The 22,288-nt window shown below is 34.2% G+C and overlaps 1 protein-coding gene across 5 annotated transcripts in view; it reads right to left on the bottom strand.

Annotated features, from left to right (window-relative positions):
• Positions 1-22,288, bottom strand: part of ANKHD1 (ankyrin repeat and KH domain containing 1) — a 132,944-nt gene that overhangs the window by 46,779 nt on the left and 63,877 nt on the right. For 2 of the 5 annotated variants that reach the window (XM_047860564.1, XM_047860556.1), the window contains exons 10-12: positions 20,906-21,015; positions 10,042-10,098; positions 825-912 (exon numbers count right to left, since the gene is read on the bottom strand). In XM_047860564.1, the coding sequence (XP_047716520.1) occupies positions 825-912; positions 10,042-10,098; positions 20,906-21,015 (255 nt within the window). Of the gene's footprint in view, positions 1-824; positions 913-9,891; positions 10,099-20,905; positions 21,016-22,288 lie in introns of those variants that run through there. The other 3 variants (XM_047860581.1, XM_047860573.1, XM_047860588.1) reach the window with 2 other exon arrangements.

Raw genomic sequence — 22,288 nt, 5'->3', positions numbered from 1 at the left:
GATATTACCATTTTTGATATATAAAACGACAGTTTTATATGGTTCAACCTAACATGGCTTTAGCAGTGTTTCACTTTTTCATAATAAACAGTCTTGAACTACCTTTTCACTCATCATTTGAACTTCTTTGCTTGAATATATTTTAATAATATAATCTCTAGAGGAATATAAAATTAATAAATAACAGCCTTGCATACTTGGTTAATTCAAGTGTATGGTAAACAACAGTAGTGGACTTTCTTCCACCCCTCCCCACCCAACCTTCCAGCAAAACTTCCTTATCATTAAGTGTTGAACAATACTCTATTAAATATAGCTGGATATTTTATATTTGGCTTTTCCTACTTTTGGGAGCAATAATATGCTACTTGGTTGATGAACTTCAAACTCAAAACTAATAAAGAAAAATCCCAATAAGTACCTCATGAACTCTACACTTACTAAATAAAAGACAGCAAGAAAAGGTGATAATATGAGGTTCCTGCTTGGCTCAGTCGGTTAAGTGTCCGGCTCTTGATTTCGGCTCAGGTCATGATCTCACAGTTGTGGGTTCAAGCCCCGCACCAGGCTCTGCACTGACAGCGCGGAGCTTGCTTGGGTTTCTCTCTCTCTCCCTCTCTCTCTCTGCCCCTCCCCATTTGTGCACTCTCTCTCTCAAAAAATAAACTTACAAAAGTATTTTCTAAAAAGACTAGAATACAATGCTTGTACTGTAGGAAAAGTCGCTTTCACATAAATAAAAATAAATAAATAAACAAACAGTTAAGGATTTTTTTTGCCAGAAATCACAGCTTCTTACAAATGATGACTTATATTTTCCTTACCTTTGCTAATAAGAAACTGTACAGTGCACAAATGACCAGCTCTTGCAGCTTTCATCAAAGGTGTTCTTCCACCTTCAGATTCATGTTCCTATTAAAGAAACAAAAAATAATCCATCAGTGCCAATTCATTAACCATCTATTTTAAACACTTAGTACAAATGACATGATAAATAAGAGATTTAATACTTACTCAATGTAGCCACTTATACTACCCATTTCAATTCCTACAAAATGTAGGATTAATTTCAGTCCACACTAGATGGTGTAACTTTTTTAAGGGCAAGTTCAGTTTTGCATACCAAACAGCATTTAAAGATAATATTTATGTTCAGTTTGATCCTCAAAGAGAAATAGCTGCATTTTTCTAAGCATAAGGCTAAAAAGATGTTTTCCTAACTATTCATATGAATTATGAAAAAGGAACCTTAGTCATACAGGTGAGCAGGAAGATTGTGATCCTAACAGATTAGAAACCAATGAGAACTCTATCAAAGGGCAGAAACCAGTCCCTAAAGTAAAACACTATGGTATTTCAAGAAAAAAGGGAAAAGAAAAATATACCCATAGGCAGACATTTTTTTTAGAAATTAAATATGTAAGTAGTGAAAGGCAAAAACAACAGTTTTATAATAGCAGAAAGACTGCTGTTCCTTTTAGGAAGTTTGCCAGCAAGAGAAGTGAATGATAAAACAGCTTCCAACCATCCAAATATCAAATGCCACTAAAAGGAGCTTGCTTATATTATGTAGTAAGTAGTCCTGCTGGAAGAACTGTAAACTCTTACTATATTCATCTCAGTATGAAAATGTAGCTGATAAACTGCTTCCATGAAAAGTTCACTCACCTATCCCCTCTCTCATTATCTATGCAAGCATTAACTTCTGTTGTTCTGGTCCTCTTTTGCTACTAAGAAAAACTTGATAAAGAACAGTAATTAACTCAAGCTTTACTTCAGCTCTATTCTAGTTAACTCAGAATCCTTTAGCTACCACACAGTCAACTTAAAAATAGTGTGCTCTGGAGCGCCTTAAGTGGTTCATTCGGTTAAACATCCAATCCAATTCTTGATTTCAGCACAGGTCATGATCTCACACTTGTGAGATGAAGCCCCTCTTCGGGTGCTGTGCTGAGCATGGAGCCAGCTTGGGATTCTCTCCCTACCTCTGTCTCTGCCCCTCCCCTACTCGCATGTGCACACATGCTCTCTCTCTCAAAATAAATGAACCAAAAAACTTAGTGTGCTTTGCCAATAGGATGCAATTTAGTCAGTTTATATAACTATACCTAATCTACAACATGGGCAAACTAACAACGAGAAATAAGTAGATTGTCAACCTAATGGAAACTTCAAACTGGTCTGCAGTGATGGAAATTACAGTCTAAAAGAGATTTTAATATTTTTATCTTGATAGTGTAGAATCTCTCAGCCTCTTATAAAAATTAATGTTTCGACTTCTTGATTGTTATGTACAGATAAACCCATTTTAAGTTGAAAATATCTTAAATTGAAAATGCACTTAGGGGCTCCTGGGTGGCTCAGTTGGTTAAGCATCTGACTTCGGCTCAGTTCATGATCTCACAGCTTGTGAGTTCGAGTCCCGCATCGGATGAGCACGAGCCCTGTATCGGGTGAGCACGAGTCCCACTTTGGGTGAGCCCTGCTTCTCTCTCTCTCTGCCCCTCGTGAGATTCTCTCTCTGCCACTCACTCACTTGCGTCCTCTAAATAAATAAATAAATAAATAAATAAATAAATAAATAAATAAGAAAATGCATTTAACACACCTAACCTATTAAACATTATAGCTTAGCTAAGCCTACCTTAAACATGCTCAGAACATTTGTGTTAGCCCACAGTTGGAAAAAATCACCAAGAACAAAGCCTTCTTCATCATAAAGTACTTAATATCTCATTCAATTTATTGAATACTGTACTGAAAGTGAAAATGGTTCTATGCATAGAACAGAATGGTTGTGAGTGCATTGGTTGTTTATCCCTGAGATCCTTGACACCACGTGGCTCACTGGAGCTGCTGCTCACTGCTGCTTCCCAGCATTTTAAGAGTATCTTACCAAATAATGCCAGCCCAGAAATAGGTCAAAATTCAAAATTCGAATGCTTTCTACTGAATGCATACTGCTTATTGCATATTGCAATATTGCAATTGCATATTGCTTTTGCATCTTTGTAAAGTTGAAAAATCCTAGGTGAACCATTATAAATGGGGACCATCTATATGGACGTAGCTATATGAACCGCTCCTTCATCTTTCAATCATATATTAGTTTGTATAACTATTTGGCTAACATGTCTCTGCCACTAAATTGTAAGCTCCATGAGCATAGTAATCACATCCATTTTTGCTTACCATTATATACCTAATGTCTAAAACAATGACGTGTTTCAATAAGGTTTACCGAGAAGGAACCTAAGTGTAACTGACCTCTCAAATCTTCCCTTTCATAGTACTGAGGTTTGAAGTTTTAATTTTCTACTAGGTAAATAAGAGAAAGAAAAGTTAATTTGACAAGAAATTAAGAGTAGTAGCTAAACTCAGAGTAAGACATTCATTATCTGCATTTGATAATACATTGTTACTAGAACATGGGTGGGCAATAATAACATCACTTTTCCTTTTCCTTTTTTTTTCTTTCTTATCTCTTAAGCCTAGCAATGACACCCATCAGCATAACAAGGTCCTGTGAATAATGGCAAAGACAAAAGATTTTGAAAGCCCTCCTTTAAAATAAACTTTTAAAATAACTGTTAGGTCTGCATATATCAAACATTACTACAGCTGTTAAAGGATAAGAAATCACAAAAGTACAGTCCCAAGATCCTCACCCCAAGTCAAATTCCAAAATTCAACATACTAACCAAATTTCTGAAATGAAAGGTGTGAAAAGATGCCTGTTTTATTTTCCTCCCTATAAATATACATACATGTACTTTTTGGTTTTGAGAAACATTATTATGTTTGAGAAAATGGTTGATAAAACAATGCCCCAACTTTATAAGGCATTATAATATTTCACATCTAAAATCAATACTGTAAATCCCACAACATATATCATTTGCCCCAAAACACCTGACCATTAAATCTTTCTTTTAAAATAGGAATGGGGCAGGGAGCACCTCAGTGGTTCAATTGGTTAAGCATCCGATTCTTGATTTCAGCTTAGGTCATGATCTCAGAGTTTGAGAGTTCTAGCCCCCCATTGGGCTGTGTGCTGACGGTGGGGAGCCTGCCTTGGGTTCTCTCTCTCTGTCACTACCCTACTCATGCCCTCTCTCAAAAGATAAACTTTATTTTAAGATAAACTTAAAATAATAATAATAATAAAAATAGAATAGGAATTGGGGTATCTGGGTAGTTCAGCCAGTTAAGCATCCTACTCTTGATTTTGGCTCAAGTCATGTTCTCTGTTTCCTGTGTGGGCTCTGTGCTGACAGCATGGAGCCTACTTGAAATTCTCCCTCTTTCTCTGCCCCTCCCCCACTCACACTCTGCTTCTCTCAAAATAAATAGATAAACTTAAAAAAAGTCTTTGCCCCCCTCCCAAAATAGGAATCAAAGTAATATATACTACTTACTTATGAATGTTGGGTTTGTTAGCACAGCCAATATTTGTTCAAGATCAATCAAACTTTAACATATAAATTATGATTATTTTTCCCTCATAAACACAGAAAATTATTTTCCAAGGTTATAAACTTAATATTGACATTGTAATATTGCTTCTTTCTCTGTTTTGGGGAATAGCTAGAATAATAAAGAGTTCATTTGTTCCTTGAACATTTGGTAAACTCACCTATAAATCCATCTGGTTTCTTACCTTCATTGGATTAGATTTTAAACTACTGAATTCAATGTGTAACACTTATTGTTCTATTGAGGTTTCCTGTTCATGAGTCAATTTTGATAATTTACATACTCACAGAAAAAAATCAGTACTTATCTCATGTCAGCATTCAAACTTATTCACTGTTCATATGACTGACTGCCTTATACATTTTAAAGATCTCTAATGTATCATATAGTTATAACTACCTTTAAGTTTCTATCATTTACCTGTGCCTTTCCCCCTTAAAAAAAAATAGTCTGCCTTATTTTATCTATTTCAGTAGTTGTGTTTTGTTGTTAAATCAGCTTTTAATTTTGCTTTTTTTCCCTATTTTTCCTTTTTTATCCCTATTTTTTGTTGTTTTCTATTCTATAAATTTTGCTTTTATCTTTATTCCTTTCTTGTTTATCCTGTTGTTTTTTATTAGCCTCATTTACTTTCATTTTATATAATATAAAAAATTTCCTTCTAAGGACCACTTTAGCTGTATCCTCTTACCTAAGTTTTGATGTGTAGTTTTTGTGATAACTTCTTTGTAATTTTTACTATGATTATAACTGTGATTGTCTCTAACCCATGCACTATGTAAAAGTATCTTTCTTCATTTTACAGGTGTATGGGATTTTTAAAAAGTTTTTATTGTTGATTTGTAATTTTAAAGCAATAGAGACCAAAGAAATGTAGCCCATATGACTAGTAAGTTTGTTTTAAAGACTTTTTGTGGCATAAAACATGGACAATTTTTATACGTGTTCCATGTGTTGTTAAAGAATATATAGCATATATAGTGGAAACAATGTTAGCTCTTTACTTACAAGACCAAATTTGGGGCACCTGGGTGGCTCAGTCAGTTGAGTGTTTGAATCTTGGTTTGGCTCAGGTTATGATCCCAGGGTCATGAGATCAAGCCCCATGTCAGGCTCTACACTGAGTGTGGAGCCTACTTAAAATTCTCTCTCCCTCTCTCTCAATCTCTCTCTCTCTCCAGCTGCTCCTCTTCCACCCTCTCTGTCACTCTAATTAAAAAAAAAAAAAAAAAAAAAAAAAACTATTAAAAAAAAGAAAACTTGAGTTTTCTATTCTTAACAATTGTTTTGTCTATTTGATCAGTTTCATACAGAAGTGTATGGAAAACATCCTATCACCACAAATGTAGACTTATTTTTCTTGTAACTTTGCAATTTTCTATTTTACTTAGAAGATCGCTAGTTACTGATTAGTAACTGATTGTTATGATCAGTTGGGAGCATTTATCTCTAAAAATGCTTTTTACTTAAAATTCTACTTCATCTGGTATTAATACTGCCTTACATACTTTTTCCATCACTTTGTCTACCTTTCTCTATCACTGTCTTTAGATTTATCCCCCGAAAACAGAATTTGCTAGATTTTGGTATTATTCATCTAATTCAAAATCTCTGCCTTTAACAGCTGTGTCCAATAGGTTTACGTTTGTTCTGATTACTGATATGTTTAAAAAAAAAAAAAAGTCAAGTTTTTCAGTACCTGATCCTCTTCTCTTGAACAACACAGGGGCTCTAGTGTGGCCTTTCCACCTTCTAACACATCCTTCTGAATTTCATGCTATTGCTGCCTAGAATTTTAGTATTACTTTGGTTTTAAGCATAAAAATTTGGGTTTTGTATTTATAAATTTTTATTTATAATATGTTTCACTAATTTCTTTGCTTACCGTAGCTTCTTGCATCCCACGCCTTCCTCCAGGATATATTTCTCTCCTTATTGATGTACATATCTTTTAGTAGTTCTTTTGGCAAGGATCTGAGGTGATAAGCTCTTTTATTCTTTGTAGATCTTAAAATAAGCTTATTTTTCCTTCTCTGGAATAGTGGCTGAATACAGAACTCTATTTTTTTTTCTTGGTATGTGGAGGATATTACTTCCCATTGTCTTCTGTGATTACTACTGTTGATGAGAGTCTGCTGTCAAAGTTTGATCGTTGTTCCTTTGAAGTAACGCATTTTTTTCCTCTAGTAGCTTTTAAGATACTGTTCTTTATCTTTCAAATTCTACAGCTTCATTTGTTCTGCTTAGTGATTGATTTTTCAACCAAGGATTCATGTCTAACTTCAATTCCAGAAGATTCTCTACCATTAGCTCTTCAAACATTGCCTCTGCTTTGTTTGCATCTCTATCCTCTCATTCAGGAACTTCAAAGAGATGTGTGGTAGAGCGTCTCAATCTACCCTTTCTCTCCGTTTCTCTTTCATATTTCCCATTTCTTTATCTTTATCCTATATCTTATTTCTTGTTTTATCATCAGATTCACTCATTTTTTTTATTCAGCATGTCCAATATACTACTTAACATATGTTGAATTTTTATTTCCACAACTTTCTCCCCAAAGTTTAAATTTTTTATTTCATACCTGTCTGTTAATTCATAATTACTGGCTTTCATTTCATTTTTTCACACTGTTTTATGACTATTGGTTATAGCTTAAAATAAGCATGTTTAAAGTCTTTTCTTTCAATTGCCCGGGCTTGTATTCTGCTGCTGTGCTAACTTTTTGTTTGTTTGCATTTTGACTATCTCTTGATGTAGATTTGGTCTTGAATGCCATAATTTTTTTGTTTGAAAAGCTCATTTTGCGTGGGAGTTGTTTCTTTTATTTCCATCCATAGGTTTATCCCTTATTATCAGATGGTTTGAAACTTGCCTGAATCTGGTCCTTAAAGTCCATTTCAAAAGTAGATCTTTCACTGGCAACTTAAATTTCCAGTCTTATGGAGTAATTTCAGTTCTGCTCACTAAATCAAAAACCAGTGGCCTCCCAGTTCTTATTTAGAGTGTTATGTTTGCATCCTCATTCTACCAAGAACAAGTAGATAATTTCTAATCGCAACCAATGGCAGTTGCTTGGAGGGTTTATTTTTTTTTCCATCTTTGTTCATAGGTAGGGCAATAAGGTCCAGTTCCTTGCTTCAATCTAGCAGAGTAGATCTGCTGGCCTGTCTATTATGCATTCGGTCCCTATGTCCCTACAGAAACTGACATGCCAGTCCCCAACCCCTCCCACCCCATTTTGTTTTGGTTTTTTTACTCTTAATTTTCCTCGGGCCTACAGCTTCAGCTGTGGGGCCATGATCCATTTCTAGTCCAGACTCCAGACTTTTAAAATCTTGTTTCTAATATAACTACATATTTTTAGTCTAATATAGCTCCCATATTTTACTTGTATCTATGGACTTGAAAACGACAGAGAGCAGAGAGGTTTCAAAACAGACCAACACTGACTTTACCTTCTTGACTGGAAGTCATTTACACCTATATTTAAACAAGCTTGAAATAGCTGAAAAGGACTCATTAAACACACAATAACCTAGACAGAGAGAACTTGGCCTTTAAAAAAATGTATTAGGAGTTTTGTGTATTTCACAAATAGTTTTCGACCAAGAAAAAAATAGGTAAAAGTTTTCCAGCTTTCAACAGTTAAACTAAAAAAATATGTATACGTTATTCTTTAATAAAAAGTTAATAGTTAAAAAGTGGGAAGTCATATTTAAAGTTAATTAAGGTAGCTAATCACTCATGGTTGAAATATACTGATAAATGAATAATTAGAACTGATAAGTCCCCTAAAATCTTATCCGTGAAAAATACACTGCAAAGTTCTGGTTCTGATGAATAAGCACTAGGAGAAAAAAGGCGTAGTTTTTTGTTTTTTTTTGTTTTTTTTTTTTCCCCATTTGGGCTTAGATAACAAAATTTAATTGAAAATAAACTTTATTATTTTTGTAAATAAGTGATTTCCTTTAAACTCACAGCCATGGATATCCAAGGTATACATCTAAGGATTGTAATTATATCACAGAGGCAGCACTTCTTGGAGTTTGGAGGAGGACATTGTCAAGGGAAGGACCAGAATCACAGGGAAGTGAGGGAGACTGTTTTATACCATATATGTACTAGAGGATTCTGATGGACTTCCCTGGGGGGTATGTTCTTTCAATCCACCACTGTTATTTTAATTATTACCTGAGCGATGTGCTGTTACTTATCTTATTCATATCCCTCAGGAGAACATGAAATGCAAAAAAGATTGAGGCACTAGTCTAGGGCTTGTGTTTAGCTCAGTTTCTAAAAATCACAAATAACAAAGAGAAAAACCAAACTTCTCAGTTTGGATGGAGGAAGAAGGATGGATTATAAAGCCAAGATGGAAAAGGAACAGAACTCAGCAGTGATACAGAATAATCTATGGACTCTAGCAATGTCTCAAAGTGTGGAATATGGAAAACTTGTCATCAGAATCTCCTGGGATATCATTTATAATGCAGATTCCCCATTTCGGATCTGCTAACTTTCAACTTCTAAAAGGTGGGCCACAAACCTCATTTTAAAAAAAGCATCTCAAGTTTTGAGACTTACAGCCAGAGAGAGAGACTTATAATCAGATTTCCTATAATAAATCTAGGGAGAAAGAAATACTTCATCTGAAATAACACTTAGCTTTACATTCTTGATCGGAGCCTAAGATAGTATACAACTAAAATTCGTAATTTCACATAATATTCTGTGAAATATATTTACTTTTTTCAAAATAGAATGAATATAACAACTTCGTACTCAATAAGCCAATAATGAAGATGTTTAATAAGCATTGTGACTAAGAGCAGCTTGATACTAGGAAGTTTATTTTAGAAGGTCTAAGCTAATTGTGATACAATCACAATTTATTCTGAATTTTAAAATTAAGCACTGCTCCTTAGTTTAAACAAATCTCTCTGCATTAAAATGGATACTAAATTTGCTTAAAATCATCAGTACAAATTTAACACATTTTCTCAAAAGAAAAGTTTGCTTACACATTCACCTTCTTAAAAACCAATTTCAGAATGATATTACAGGGGACAATTTTATGAAAATAATTTTAACTTTATAGAAATTAACGGCATGAATAATAGAGTCAATGTTTCACTAAACTAATTTTTTTGTTTGTTTGAGGATTATATAAAAAAGTCTAACATATCTCCCTGCATCTATCTGAGTTTTGAATTTTTGATGAAAAAAGTTGAAAGCAAAGGATTTGGTAACTGAGACTTTCTCTCTGGAGTATGTTAAATGTCCCAGTAAGGAAGAATGCAAAAGAAGTATCTGAATAAGAAAATCTATTTTCACCTAAGATTTCTTAGGAATACCACATAAAAAGAATACTAAGGAAGCAAACTACTAGTAACATAAAACTCTTTTTATTGGAACTTCATAATCTTTTTCAATTGAAGAGGATTTCTTTTGTCACCCAGCAAGGTCCTGGAACTTCTTGGCTGGAATTCAGATATCCAGAGTTCTGGTTACCTATAACATCTATTCTTTATGTAGTAGCTTACAAGCATCAAAGGCCTCCCTCACCTGATGCTTGGCCGGATCTATGCCCTCCAAAATAGTCTTCATGTCCTCCTGCTTGTCCTGTGAAAGGAAAAAGAAGAACTCACGGATCTTATTCCAAAAATGAAAATCACATTTGGCCATGAAGACCTTGTGACTGGTATTTCAGGTGCTGGGTTTTGTAAACTCAGGATCTTCAACTAAAAGGAGTCTCATCTATAGAGACCATAATCTCAGAAGCCGACTATGATTTTATTTTAAGGGTATGATGTGGTTCTCTACAAAATAACTTTAATATAAACTTTAACACATGCAGATATAATTCTGCTGAATTTCTTGAACTCGTGCCTTTGTCCTCAAATACAACTAGAGCCACAGAATCAACAGCAGTGTCTTAGTATCTAACCAAGGAGAATAATTAAATCAAGTGATTTGGGAATATCAAAAGTTGGGAGAAAAAGTAAGGAAAATACTAGAAGATGACTAAATAGTTATATAGCTTTCTCTCCAATTATAAATGCATTTGGTGCTCACACTTTTCAACTACAACAGGAACCTCCAAAGGACTTGAGAGATGGAACAGACCTATTTTCTCTCGATCTAGACTCATGACAGAGAGAAAGTACTTGAAGGTAAGACAGGGATACAATAGAAGAAAGTGTAATAAGCCTTGCAGTCAACAACCAGGGTTAACTAAGTCTCCAAATAAAAGAAACATGGCCTAAAGAAAGCTTTACTTCTTAAGTCACCTCTGCCTCTTACTTGGGTGGTAGGCTTACCTAAGGGGATGTGTGCTCCTATGGTAGAGATGTGGTGAGAAAGTATGCTGAGACAACTACAGGACTTGAAGAAGCTGACTCTTAAGGCTCACTTTCTCTCCCTCCCCTACTGTCATATGATTTTCAACAAATAGCAAGCCTCACTCAAATATAAATAATAAGTACAAAGTATCCAACAGAGAACCTATTGAGAAATTCTCACAAAAATGCAAACAATAAAATTTTAGCCAAATAATCTCTATACTTCCAAATAAAGAGAACCTGAACTCTTAATTAAAAAACTTGAACAAAATGATACAGCAGCAAGAGATTTAAAAGTAAGTTGGAAGAACCAAAGAAACTAAGTAATAATGAAATAATGAAACCATGAAAACCACACAGAAGCACAAGAAAAAAAGTGACCTGGAGGATGGGCTTAAGAAAGAAACAACGCAAACGAAAAGAAGAAAGAAATGAATTGGCCACAAAGATAATAAGAACAAGAAATATCCATTATACAAATAATAAATATCCCAGAAGAAAACAGAATAGAAAAAGGAGCATAGAAGGATATAACAGAAGAAAACTGAAGGAGGGGGAAGAGGGGAAGACCTGAGGGAATGACCCAAAATCTTCAGACAGAAAGCACTCACTAATTTCCAGGAAAAAACTACTATAAAATAATAAACACCAAGACATATTGTGATGAAGTCACAGAGGTTTAAAAGTATAATGAAAGACTCTTATGATAATCCAGGCAGAAGAAAGTTTACTTACATATAATAGGGAATATTCTAGCAAGCTTTGGAAATATTCAGTACCAGAAGAGAGAATAGAGGGCTTAAAATTTTGAGGAGAAAAAAGAAGCAGTTCAAGAATTTGCTATATGGCTACATTCATTTATAAATACAACATACAGTAGTCTTAAAAATGCAAGTACCTGTAAACTCCTTTTTTGAGGGGGAAGAGAGTAATTTCAAATCAAAGTACCAGTATCAGCTAGCCAAAAGGTGAGTCAAGATTAGGAACTCAGGAATTAAGAAGCTACATGCTATGAAAAAGTAGTAAGGCAAACACTAAATCCTCTAAACATACAGTTAAAGTTAAACAACTATGAGAAACTGGGTCATAAAATGGATTGTAAATATAAATGTTATAAAACTATGACAATGCAAAAATAAAATAACTCATGCAAATCCTATGGTAGAAGATACATTATTTTCCTCTTTTAGAATGGAGTCAAGTGGTGCCTGGGTGGCTCAGTCAGTTAAGCATCCGACTCTTGATTTCAGCTCAGGTCATGATTTCACAGCTCACGAGTTCAAGCCCCAAGTCAGGCTCCATGCTGATAGCATGGGATTCTCTCTCCCTCTCTCTCTGCACCTGCCCCAATCTCTCTCTCTCTCTCTCTCTCTCTCTCTCTCTCTCTCTCTCTTTCTCTCTCTCAAAATAAATATATAAACTTAAAAAAAAAAGAAAGAAAAATGGAGTCAATATTGTCTGAATATTTGAGGTTTTAAAAAAATCATTTTGTTAAAGAAATTAACAAACTATTTCAAAATTTGCATTTGTAAATGATGTCTGAATAGTTTTTCAGAAAGTAACTTTATACCAGGCTTCAACAGTTCACAAAAGCTTTGGGAGCAATTAATGAGCAGCTCATAGGGCTACTTGGAACACAAAAAGATTTTTTTAGATAAAATAAACATGGGGGTTATGATCAGAGATTAGAAAATTAAACCATCAAGCAAGCAAGCAAGCAAGCAAGAAAGAAAAGAAAAGGGAAGAAGAAAAGGGAAGAAGAAAAGAATGGGGAAGGGAAGAAAGGGAGGAAAGGAAGGAAGGAAAGAAGGAAGGAAGAAACAAAGAACTCGAATTCATGTTTATAAGAATGTGGAGAATCAGATTTCAACTGTTAACAGCGATATAGACTGGTTCAGCATTTTTTTCAACGTTTTTATTTATTTTTGGGACAGAGAGAGACAGAGCATGAACGGGGGAGGGGCAGAGAGAGAGGGAGACACAGAGTCGGAAACAGGCTGCAGGCTCCGAGCCATCAGCCCAGAGCCTGACGCGGGGCTCGAACTCACGGACCGCGAGATCGTGACCTGGCTGAAGTCGGACGCTTAACCGACTGCGCCACCCAGGCGCCCCTGGTTCAGCATTTTTTAACAATTTGGCAGCAGCTATCAAAATCTTAGATGTGGACCCTCTGATAACCAGTAATTTCATTTCTAGGGATTTATCCCTATATATACATTCACAAAAGCAGCAAAGATACGTAAATATGTTTAGCAGTATTTAGTGTAGCACAACTTACAATAATTAAAAAACTGTAATAACCCAGAAGTTTATGAATAAATACATGGTCGATAAATTATATAGAACACTGGGTATCTGTGAAAAAGAATGAGAAATCTGTAGGAACCACCAGAGAAAAATATTTTAAGAAAAAAGTTACAGAACAGTCTATGTGATAACAAATCTGTTCATATAAAAAAAGACCTATAGCTCACATACGTGGACTCTATATATGCTTGGAGGGTATAGAAATGTCTAGAAGGACACACAACATATTGCTTAAATAAAAAAAAAATTATGAAAGAGGAACTGGTTCACATTTCTATTCATATTTAATATAGGTAACAAATTAATCCTTCAAAACTTTTTCTTTTGACGAACTCCATATCAAATCTCATTTCCAAGAGACTGAGAACTGGAGAGTGTTAACATATCTATGTTCAAAACACTCAGTTTCAACTATTCTAAAAAAATGCTTGAAAAAGATTCTTTGGCTGGTAAAATACAATCCAAGGAAAGCAAAAAGAGTCAGACAGTCTACTTCATGGTTAGGGATGAAAATTAGTGATAGACCATTATGACATATTCAAAGTGCCGAATTTCCTCATCAGTGCAAAAGGGCTTCAATTTTTATTAATATATTAAAAACCCTTAAAAGCTATGGTCAAAACTACAGAGAAAATCAATGCAATAAAAAACAAGGGTGCATGGGTGGCTCAGTCAGTTAAGCATCGAACTTTGGTTCAGGTCACAATCTCACAGTTCATGACTTCAAGTCCTGCAACAGGCTCTGTCCTAAAAGTTCAGAGCCTGGAGTCTGCTTCTGATTCTGTGTCTTTCTCTCTCTCTGCCTCTCCCCTACTCATGCTCTGTCTTCTCTCTCAAAAATAAACATTAAAAATTTTTTTTTAATTTATAAAAAAAAACAAAATTGTATCTCAATAAAGAATTTATACAAAGCATTGAACAGTGATGACTATTTCCGTCAACATATGTGACTTTTCATCATACACACATAAAATATCTCTGGAAGGATACAGGAAATGAACAGTATTGATTGTCAATGGAAACTAAGTGCCTATGGGACACTTATATTTTGTGAATTTTGAACCCTATAAAGAAATCACCTATTTAAAACTAAGAAACAAATTTTTCAATCAATTATAAACTTTAGTTATACAATAATTTAGCCACAATAATGAGGAAAATAACTGATTGGCCCAGGACCAACTACTCCTCAGTACAGCAGAGATATCATAATTAGCAAGGCTGTGTACCTACCACACTTCTTTAGGTTGGTTCTATTTATTTATTTCTTCTAAAACAGGTTCATTGTGAGCATAACAAAAAAACCATGTTCTTTCTCATGTCCTTGGTATCCTTTCCTTCCATCCCTTATCTTCAAGGTGGCAAATATCTTAAAGTAAAATGGTATTCTAAATCCTTTGTCTCTCATTGAACAATGTCTACATATACTTGAAAGCCAAAGCTGTAAAAAAGAATCCTATGCAGAGGACATTTTGAAAAGTTTTAAGGTATATAAGATGAGAAGATGTAACACAAGTTTATCTTGCTATTTGAAATAAACGTCAACTGTAAGAAAAAAAGAAAGTATTTATAATTGAATAATTCCAAAGATAACTGGAAAGACTTCTATTCTTGAGCAAATAGCTTACTTAAAACAAAAATCCACGTCAAGGAAATTCTTCCTATTTCTTTAACAGCTTTTAGGATAAAATATTGATAAAAGACTTAGGGTCAAAGAAATAATGATTTATCATTATAATGCCAGATTTTGCTTCATTGGCATAGTCTAAGTTAATTGTGTATTTTAGGGATTAATAGCTTTTATCTAGTAAGATAATCTATACAATATGTTATGACAAGTTAAATCTGCTATTAATTAAAATTAACAACAAAAATAATGTTGAAGGTAATTCAAGATACATCTAATATATATAAATATTTTAAGAGAGAGAATAATTTATATAACACTTATCACCATTACCAGTGACGGTTTATAATCTTGAAAATTCATTTTCTTTGGGGCATCTGGGTGGCTCAGTTGGTTAAGCTTCAACTTTGGCTTAGGTCATGACCTCACGGTTTGTGGGTTCGAGCCCCACATCAGGCTCCGCACTGACAATGCAGAGACTGTGGAGAATTCTCTCCCTTTCTCTCTCTCTGCTCCTCCCCGGCTTACATGCAATGCACATGCACATGCGCCCTCTTTTACTCTCAAAATAAATAAACTTAAAAAAATTCATTTTCTTTAAGGATTTCATAGCACTTTATACATTCTTGGACTAACAAACCACTGAAGATCATCTAGTCCATCTAATTCCTCCAAATAGGTAGTTCACTTGCTCTTCAGAAATCACAAAATTAATGTTTATTTATTTTTGAGGGAGAGTGAGTGCAGGGAAGGGGAAGAGAGAGAGGGAGACAAAGGATCTGAAGCAGGCTCTGTGTTAACAGCAGAGGGCCCAATGCAGGGCTCAAACTCACAACTGTGAGATCACGACCTGAGCCCAAGTCAGCTGCTTACCCAACTGACCCACCCAGGCGCCACAGAAAATTAGATTTCTTAAGCCAGGTTGTTAAAGATCATCTGGTCTACACTCCTCATAAAAAAAGGAAAAGAAGAATAGGAGGAGGAGGAGGAGGAGGAGGAGGAGGAGGAGGAGGAAGAGAAGGAGGAGGAGGAGGAAGAGGAGGAGGAGGAGGAGGAGGAGGAAGAGAAACAAAGAAACCTAGAGAATTTAAGTGATTTGCCCAACAACACCCAGCAGAGCCAAAGAAAGAAGATTTACATGACTTGGTACAAGAGTTCAGAAAATAATACTAAATTTCATTTTACAAACGAGAAGATTGAGGCAAGTGTTTGCTTATTGTATCAGTGACTTGATGGCTATAATGAAAACTTATATGCACTCTCTAATGTTCCATAGCATAGTTCTTTTTAAACAACTAAGAGTAGACTTTGTTACTCATTAGACCTCCAGTCAGATACAGGATTATAGGATGCCTTCCATAGGTACTTCTTCCTAGAGTAAGTTCTACTTTTGAATAGCAATGCTGGCCTATAAAATGCTGAGTTGGGTCACTAAATCTCTTTATATGAACATAACTAGAATGTACTTACAGTTCCTATTAGCTGTATTAGTTGTTTATTATAGGAAGTACTCCTTGAGTTCAGAACTTACTGATCAGTTATACTATGATATAACTCTTCTAGAAATGAAAGGCCAAGGAGCTGGAGACAAGAAAGAAATACTTATTTACCTGATTTATATATCACTCTTTTTCCCATTCCAAAGTTGGCCTTGGTGGCAAATACACGTGAAGGAAATTCTACAGATGACAATTACAACTTATATCTTACAAATGTGTCAAAGTTTTAATACTGAAATGAACATGTCATGATGAAAAGAAAAAGATTCTATCATCTTCACAAATGGTTTGAAAAACATAAACACCAAATCAAAACACCTCTGACATATTAGCTAACACAAAGTCAAAATTAAAAGCAAGCCAAGAGGAAAAAAAAGAAGCAGAGTTTTATAATCAAATTATACTATTGCATAGTTAACAGCGCAAATTCTCCACCTTAAACATGAAAAGTAATAGTAATGGGAAGACTGTGGTAAAACAAATAAAGCCCTAAGTGCTTTAGCTGAAGCTGGATAGCTACAGAGATGAGAACAAGTATGAAATACTAAAACTCTGCCTTCTGGTCTAACGACCAGTAGTCGGGGAGAATGGCCTAGAGTAATAATGTAGGATACCAGAGCAGTGTCAAAAAGACTAGAGGAGTTAGTCAATTTCAGTTATTAAATGGTGTTATTAGTAATTTCTGATCAAAGAGTTAGGTAATAAATGTGCCAGGACATGAATAATATAAAAATTTCTTTTCAGAGAAACAAGATTACGTAGTTTCCAAGGGCAGTTTTTAAAAAAATATTTCTTTTAAATTTTAAGTAATGCTAATGTGTTTTAATATAAACTTTCTTACAATGGGTTTACATCATATACCTGTAATCACATCAAATACTAAACACAAACATGGGCCCAATAAACAAAGATGGTATGCAGAAAAAGAAAACATTGTATATTTCAATATACAATTATTCCCATTACTGTGGTAATAAGAAACACAAACACCAGGAAGATATGGATTAGATGATCTGTTCAGAGATTTCTCTACTTTTACGGTAGTTAAAATGATTCTCCTTGTTAAACAGGAAGAATTTTCAAAAAATTCTGGAATCAATGGATGATTTTTCATTTAATTTTTGATTTTCAAAAAGAACATTTTAAGTGGCCTATTTAAGGATAATAAAAAGTCTAGGTTTTAAATAGATTATTCAAACGTATTCAATTATGAAAAAGCTAGACAAGCTACATACCAATCCACAAATTGATATGGATGAATATGATGAAATATTAATGTCCTTTTTTACTAGAAATACCCATAAAAATTTTTAATTTAAAATATTTTTTTAAACTAGGAAAAGTGATGTTTCAAATAACTAAGTTTCAAATTAGAACATGCACATATTTTGGAGGATCTACCTGAAAATGCTCAAGTATGCCATCAGCTCTGGCTGAGAATGTTTTTAAAGCAGTAAATAAGAAAATTTCTAGATTTCCTTTAACATTAAGCCCTCAATTATATCTACTAAACATTTAGAATAAAAAGCCCTAAAACTTTTCAGTTTAATCTCAGGCTACAATATAAGAAAACCAAATTGTTGCATTAAATTTTTTTTTTTAATTTTTTCAACGTTTTTTATTTATTTTGGGGACAGAGAGAGACAGAGCATGAACGGGGGAGGGGCAGAGAGAGAGGGAGACACAGAATCCGAAACAGGCTCCAGGCTCCGAGCCGTCAGCCCAGAGCCCGACGCGGGGCTCGAACTCACGGACCGCGAGATCGTGACCTGGCTGAAGTCGGACGCTTAACCGACTGCGCCACCCAGGAGCCCCAAATTTTTATAATACCAAAATTAATATGCTGATTCTGGTACGAGATATTTTAATGAACGGGAAACAGTAGCTTTTAAGCTCTTCTTTAAAAACTGTAATATCAAAACCTTAAACTGTGGCAAAAGTTAGGCTCCAAAATCTAACAAAGCATAGGGGTTTGTTCAATCTGTGTTCCAAAGGTTGACTTGTATATCTTTATTTAAAACTGAAGGTAAAAATAGTTGCCCCCAAATGAAGGTTCTCAGCCAGCCCCCACACACCAAAATATTCATTTAACTTAAACAACTAGCAAATCTAGGTATCAGGAACACAATTATGGGATGCCAGGAATAGAAGGGGAGTGCAAAGTCTTCCGTCTGCAAGCCAATGGAGGAAATCAGTACAGTCCAAAACACATGCTAGGAGGTGGCAGCAAAGAAGGGAGGACAAGAGAGAAACTACTGCCTTGCAAGGTTCAGCTAGTAAAAATCATCAGTCACTTTTCCTCAGGATTCGCACTGATCTGCCTGCTTTACTCACTTCTTATTTTTGACTATGTCCTGTTTCCCCCACTCTGGCTTATATAGTAAGGCCTGAAATCACAATTTACTTATAGGTTTTAATTAGCAAATTTACTATACTTTCCCATACTTGCCGCATTTTATATAAAGAACAAGTACCGCTTCTTATTAACCAAGAAAAGAACTGGTATTAACATTAAAATGTCTTTCCACAGACAGCAAAAGCATGGAATGGGCAATATATTTTTAAAGTTAAAATCAATATATGAAATTATTCAAAAGAAAAAAGGTTATGCACATGTAGGTATTAAATCTTACCAGTATTTATAATAGTGAAAAATGAAAAGCAAGTCAAAAGTTCAATTTAATAAGTGAATATTATGGGTCATTAACTTAACAGAAGAGTTATAAATATAGAGACTATGTAGCAATATGGAAAAGATTACGATAGAATGCACAGTGGAAAAAAATAGAGAACTATATTACACTATGGTTATAATTACACATAAATATAAATGCAAAGACAGATTGCAAAATAGAAAAATAAAGTTATATTAGAATAACAGTATTACCTTTCTACTTAATTAAGATATATATATATATATATATATATATATATATATATATATATATATGTTTATGTTTATCTGAGCCACTTCTTAATCTTACAGTTTGAATGTACAGGTATGATAAATTCAAATCTTTCTATATGCTCACTTAATGTAATTGTCCTGACGAATTTTAATCACACCCTATTTATGTAATTACAGAAGATTATAAAAGTAAAACATTTAAAAATATTTCATACCAGATTTTTAACTCAGTTAAAATCCCGTAAATTTTGCTATATATTAGATTCTATTTAACAGACAGTACCTCTTTTTACTATTTAACATTTCCATAATAATTCTCAATAAACAGATTAAGAAAATGACTGCTATAGAAAAATGGAAAGAAGAGAGAATTCAGAGGATAAAAGTATTAAACTTTGCATATAGCTTTTATACTGTATCCTATTTCTTTATTTCAAATGATGAAATACTTCAATTTCTAATTTTTATGGATGACCCAAAGCAAGTGTAAAAAAGGAAAAAGATATAGAAAGAGGGCAGAATATTAAGATCTACTTAACATATCATTCTGCATAATTTTCAAGCAAAAAAGGTACACCTCTCAGAAATTCTAACTGATGGGGCAGATCCTGATTACTGAGAATGAATACTAGTGTTATCAGTATAATATTTAGTATTAGTAGAAATGATAATAAATAGGACAATCATACTATGCATTTATGTTAACCCATAATTATTTTCCAACAATGTTCTCAGGTATCTATGTGGGAATGTCTATTATTAGAAATGGTTTAAAAGGCAATGTTTGCATAGTTTTTCCAAAATAACTTTAATATATAAATTCTCTAAAACACTCATAGCTGTGCATATCACACATAGATTTTTAAGAAATATATAAGGAAATTCAGGGAGGGGTGTCTGGGTGGCACAGTGGGTTAAGCATCTGACTCTTGATTTCAGCTCACGTCATGATCCCATAATTGGATTCGGGAGATCAAGGCCCACAGTCAAGCTCTGCGCAAATAGCGCAGAGCCTATTCGGAATTCTCTCTCTCCCTCTCTCTCTGCCTCTCCCCAACTGACGCAGATGCATGTGCACACTCGCTCTCAAAATAAATAAACTTAAAAAAAAAAAAAAGGTAATTCAGGGAGAAACTCTAGAAAGCAGTTTAAAGTACCCTCACAAAATGAAAATTAGTCAAAGCACACATTTCAGGAAGAAGCAGTCATCTTTAAAGTGAAAAATTATGTATAATTTTCCACATTTGCAACAATTATTGCACAAATGAAGTTGCCATCTAATTTGAAATTTTGAAAAACCAAAATAGAAAATACTAAAAGAACAAAAAAGAATAGAATACTATACTAATGTTGTTAGGAAGAGGATAGTAGCTTTGTTTTTATATGTCAAACTAATTAAAGAAACAAAAGAAATCACTCAAAGTGATTTGATAGGTTATTCTATTCTGTAAACATATCGCTGAATTTATGATATGTCTAATAAAGAGCCGTTTAAAAAGTTCGGGAATGACAAATGAGATTGAAGTGGAAGAAACCAACTAATAGTTTTACCCAGGAAACAAAATGACCTATTAAAAACTAAGTACTTTCAAATATATTTAATAAATGCAACAAATAGCAAAACTTTTTTAAAAGTTATTTTCTACAAAGTATGCAAACTATTGATTTCTTTTCCTTGTGTTTTCTAAATGTTAAAAATAGATGTAGCATCAACATTCACAAAAGAAATTTAAGAATTGTATCTTACTAAGTCAGCGCCTGCTTGAAGTAAAACATCTGCAACATCCGTATGTCCATTTTCACAAGCATAGGTTAAGGCTGTGTCTCCTGTTGCTGTTGTAGCATGAACATTAGCACCTAGCAAGCAAAAAAACCAAACGTTTACTTCATAAACTGTAAAATTATATTAAATGGTTAAATTTTATAATTTCGTGAAATTGATGAATTCAAAATATGAAAATATTAGAAAGTATTTTAAGTATCCTAATTTTCTTTTTTTAACATATTTTTTAATGTTTATTTTTGAGAGAGAGAGAGAGAGAGAGAGAGAGAGAGAGAGAGAACACAAGTGTGAGAGTGCGGGGGAGGGGCAGAATCTGAAACAGGCTCCAGGCTCAGAGCTGTCAGCACAGAGCCCCACGCAGGTCTCAAACTCACAAGCTGTGAGATCATGACATGAGCCAAATTCAGAAGCTTAACTGAGCCACCCAGGCGCACCTTAATTTTCTTTTCAGTCTGCTTTGTAAAAATGCCTTTGAGCATACAGAAAGGGACTAAATCAAATTATTTTAATATTAGTTTATGTGCTGAAGCACATAAAGCAAATTATTTTAAAACACAGTAATTCCCCTGTATGTCCCCAGTAAGATACACTCCAAGTGGAGGGGAGAGGAGAGAAGAGCTGAAAAACCAAAAAATATCAGTTTTCAGAAATCATATTGGTGGTAGTGTTGGTTTGTACTCTGAAATAGTTCTGTGGATATTACGGTAAAATCAAATGAGCAATCCTTTGGTGAGGAGTGAAATTTTGGCACGGTTGAAAGAAACCAAAGATCGAAGATTGTTGAGGTTAAGTAAAAACTCTATGGTTCTGAACTGCAAGCACTGACATGAACTGTTTAAGAGTTCAATTTATCCATAAGAAAAATAAATATTTCCTAACTCTGACAAACCAAAAAGTCCTAGAGACAATGACAGACCAAACAGAAACAGTCTCTAGCTTACATTGTGGTCTCTGCTACATACTATTTCCTACAAAATGGAATTAGGGCTTTTTAGAAAAATGATTGGTACCAAGACTAGGGCAGAATCTGTACTGAGATGTGTCTGAAATACCTCGCCATAGCAGAAAGCAGGGAAACTATCAGAGACTATATAGCGAGGTCACATCAAAAGGATTTAGGACCTAACCTTACTGACCAAAATTTATCAAATGGTCTCACCTTTCCAGAGTTTTTGCTTCTAAAAGAATAAGGACTGTGATGCAGTACAATCCATCATATATGTTTAAACTCGAAAGTTCAAACGATGTTCAAATAAAAAACAAAAAACCACTTCATTGGTCACCACTGAAGGATGCTAGGGGATCACCTCATTATTTTGGAAACTGGTAAATAAAAGGGGAAAAGAT

This window comes from Prionailurus viverrinus, chromosome A1, assembly GCF_022837055.1.
Source record: "Prionailurus viverrinus isolate Anna chromosome A1, UM_Priviv_1.0, whole genome shotgun sequence".
NCBI lineage: Eukaryota > Metazoa > Chordata > Mammalia > Carnivora > Felidae > Prionailurus > Prionailurus viverrinus.
This window is presented reverse-complemented; position numbering and strand designations above follow the sequence as displayed.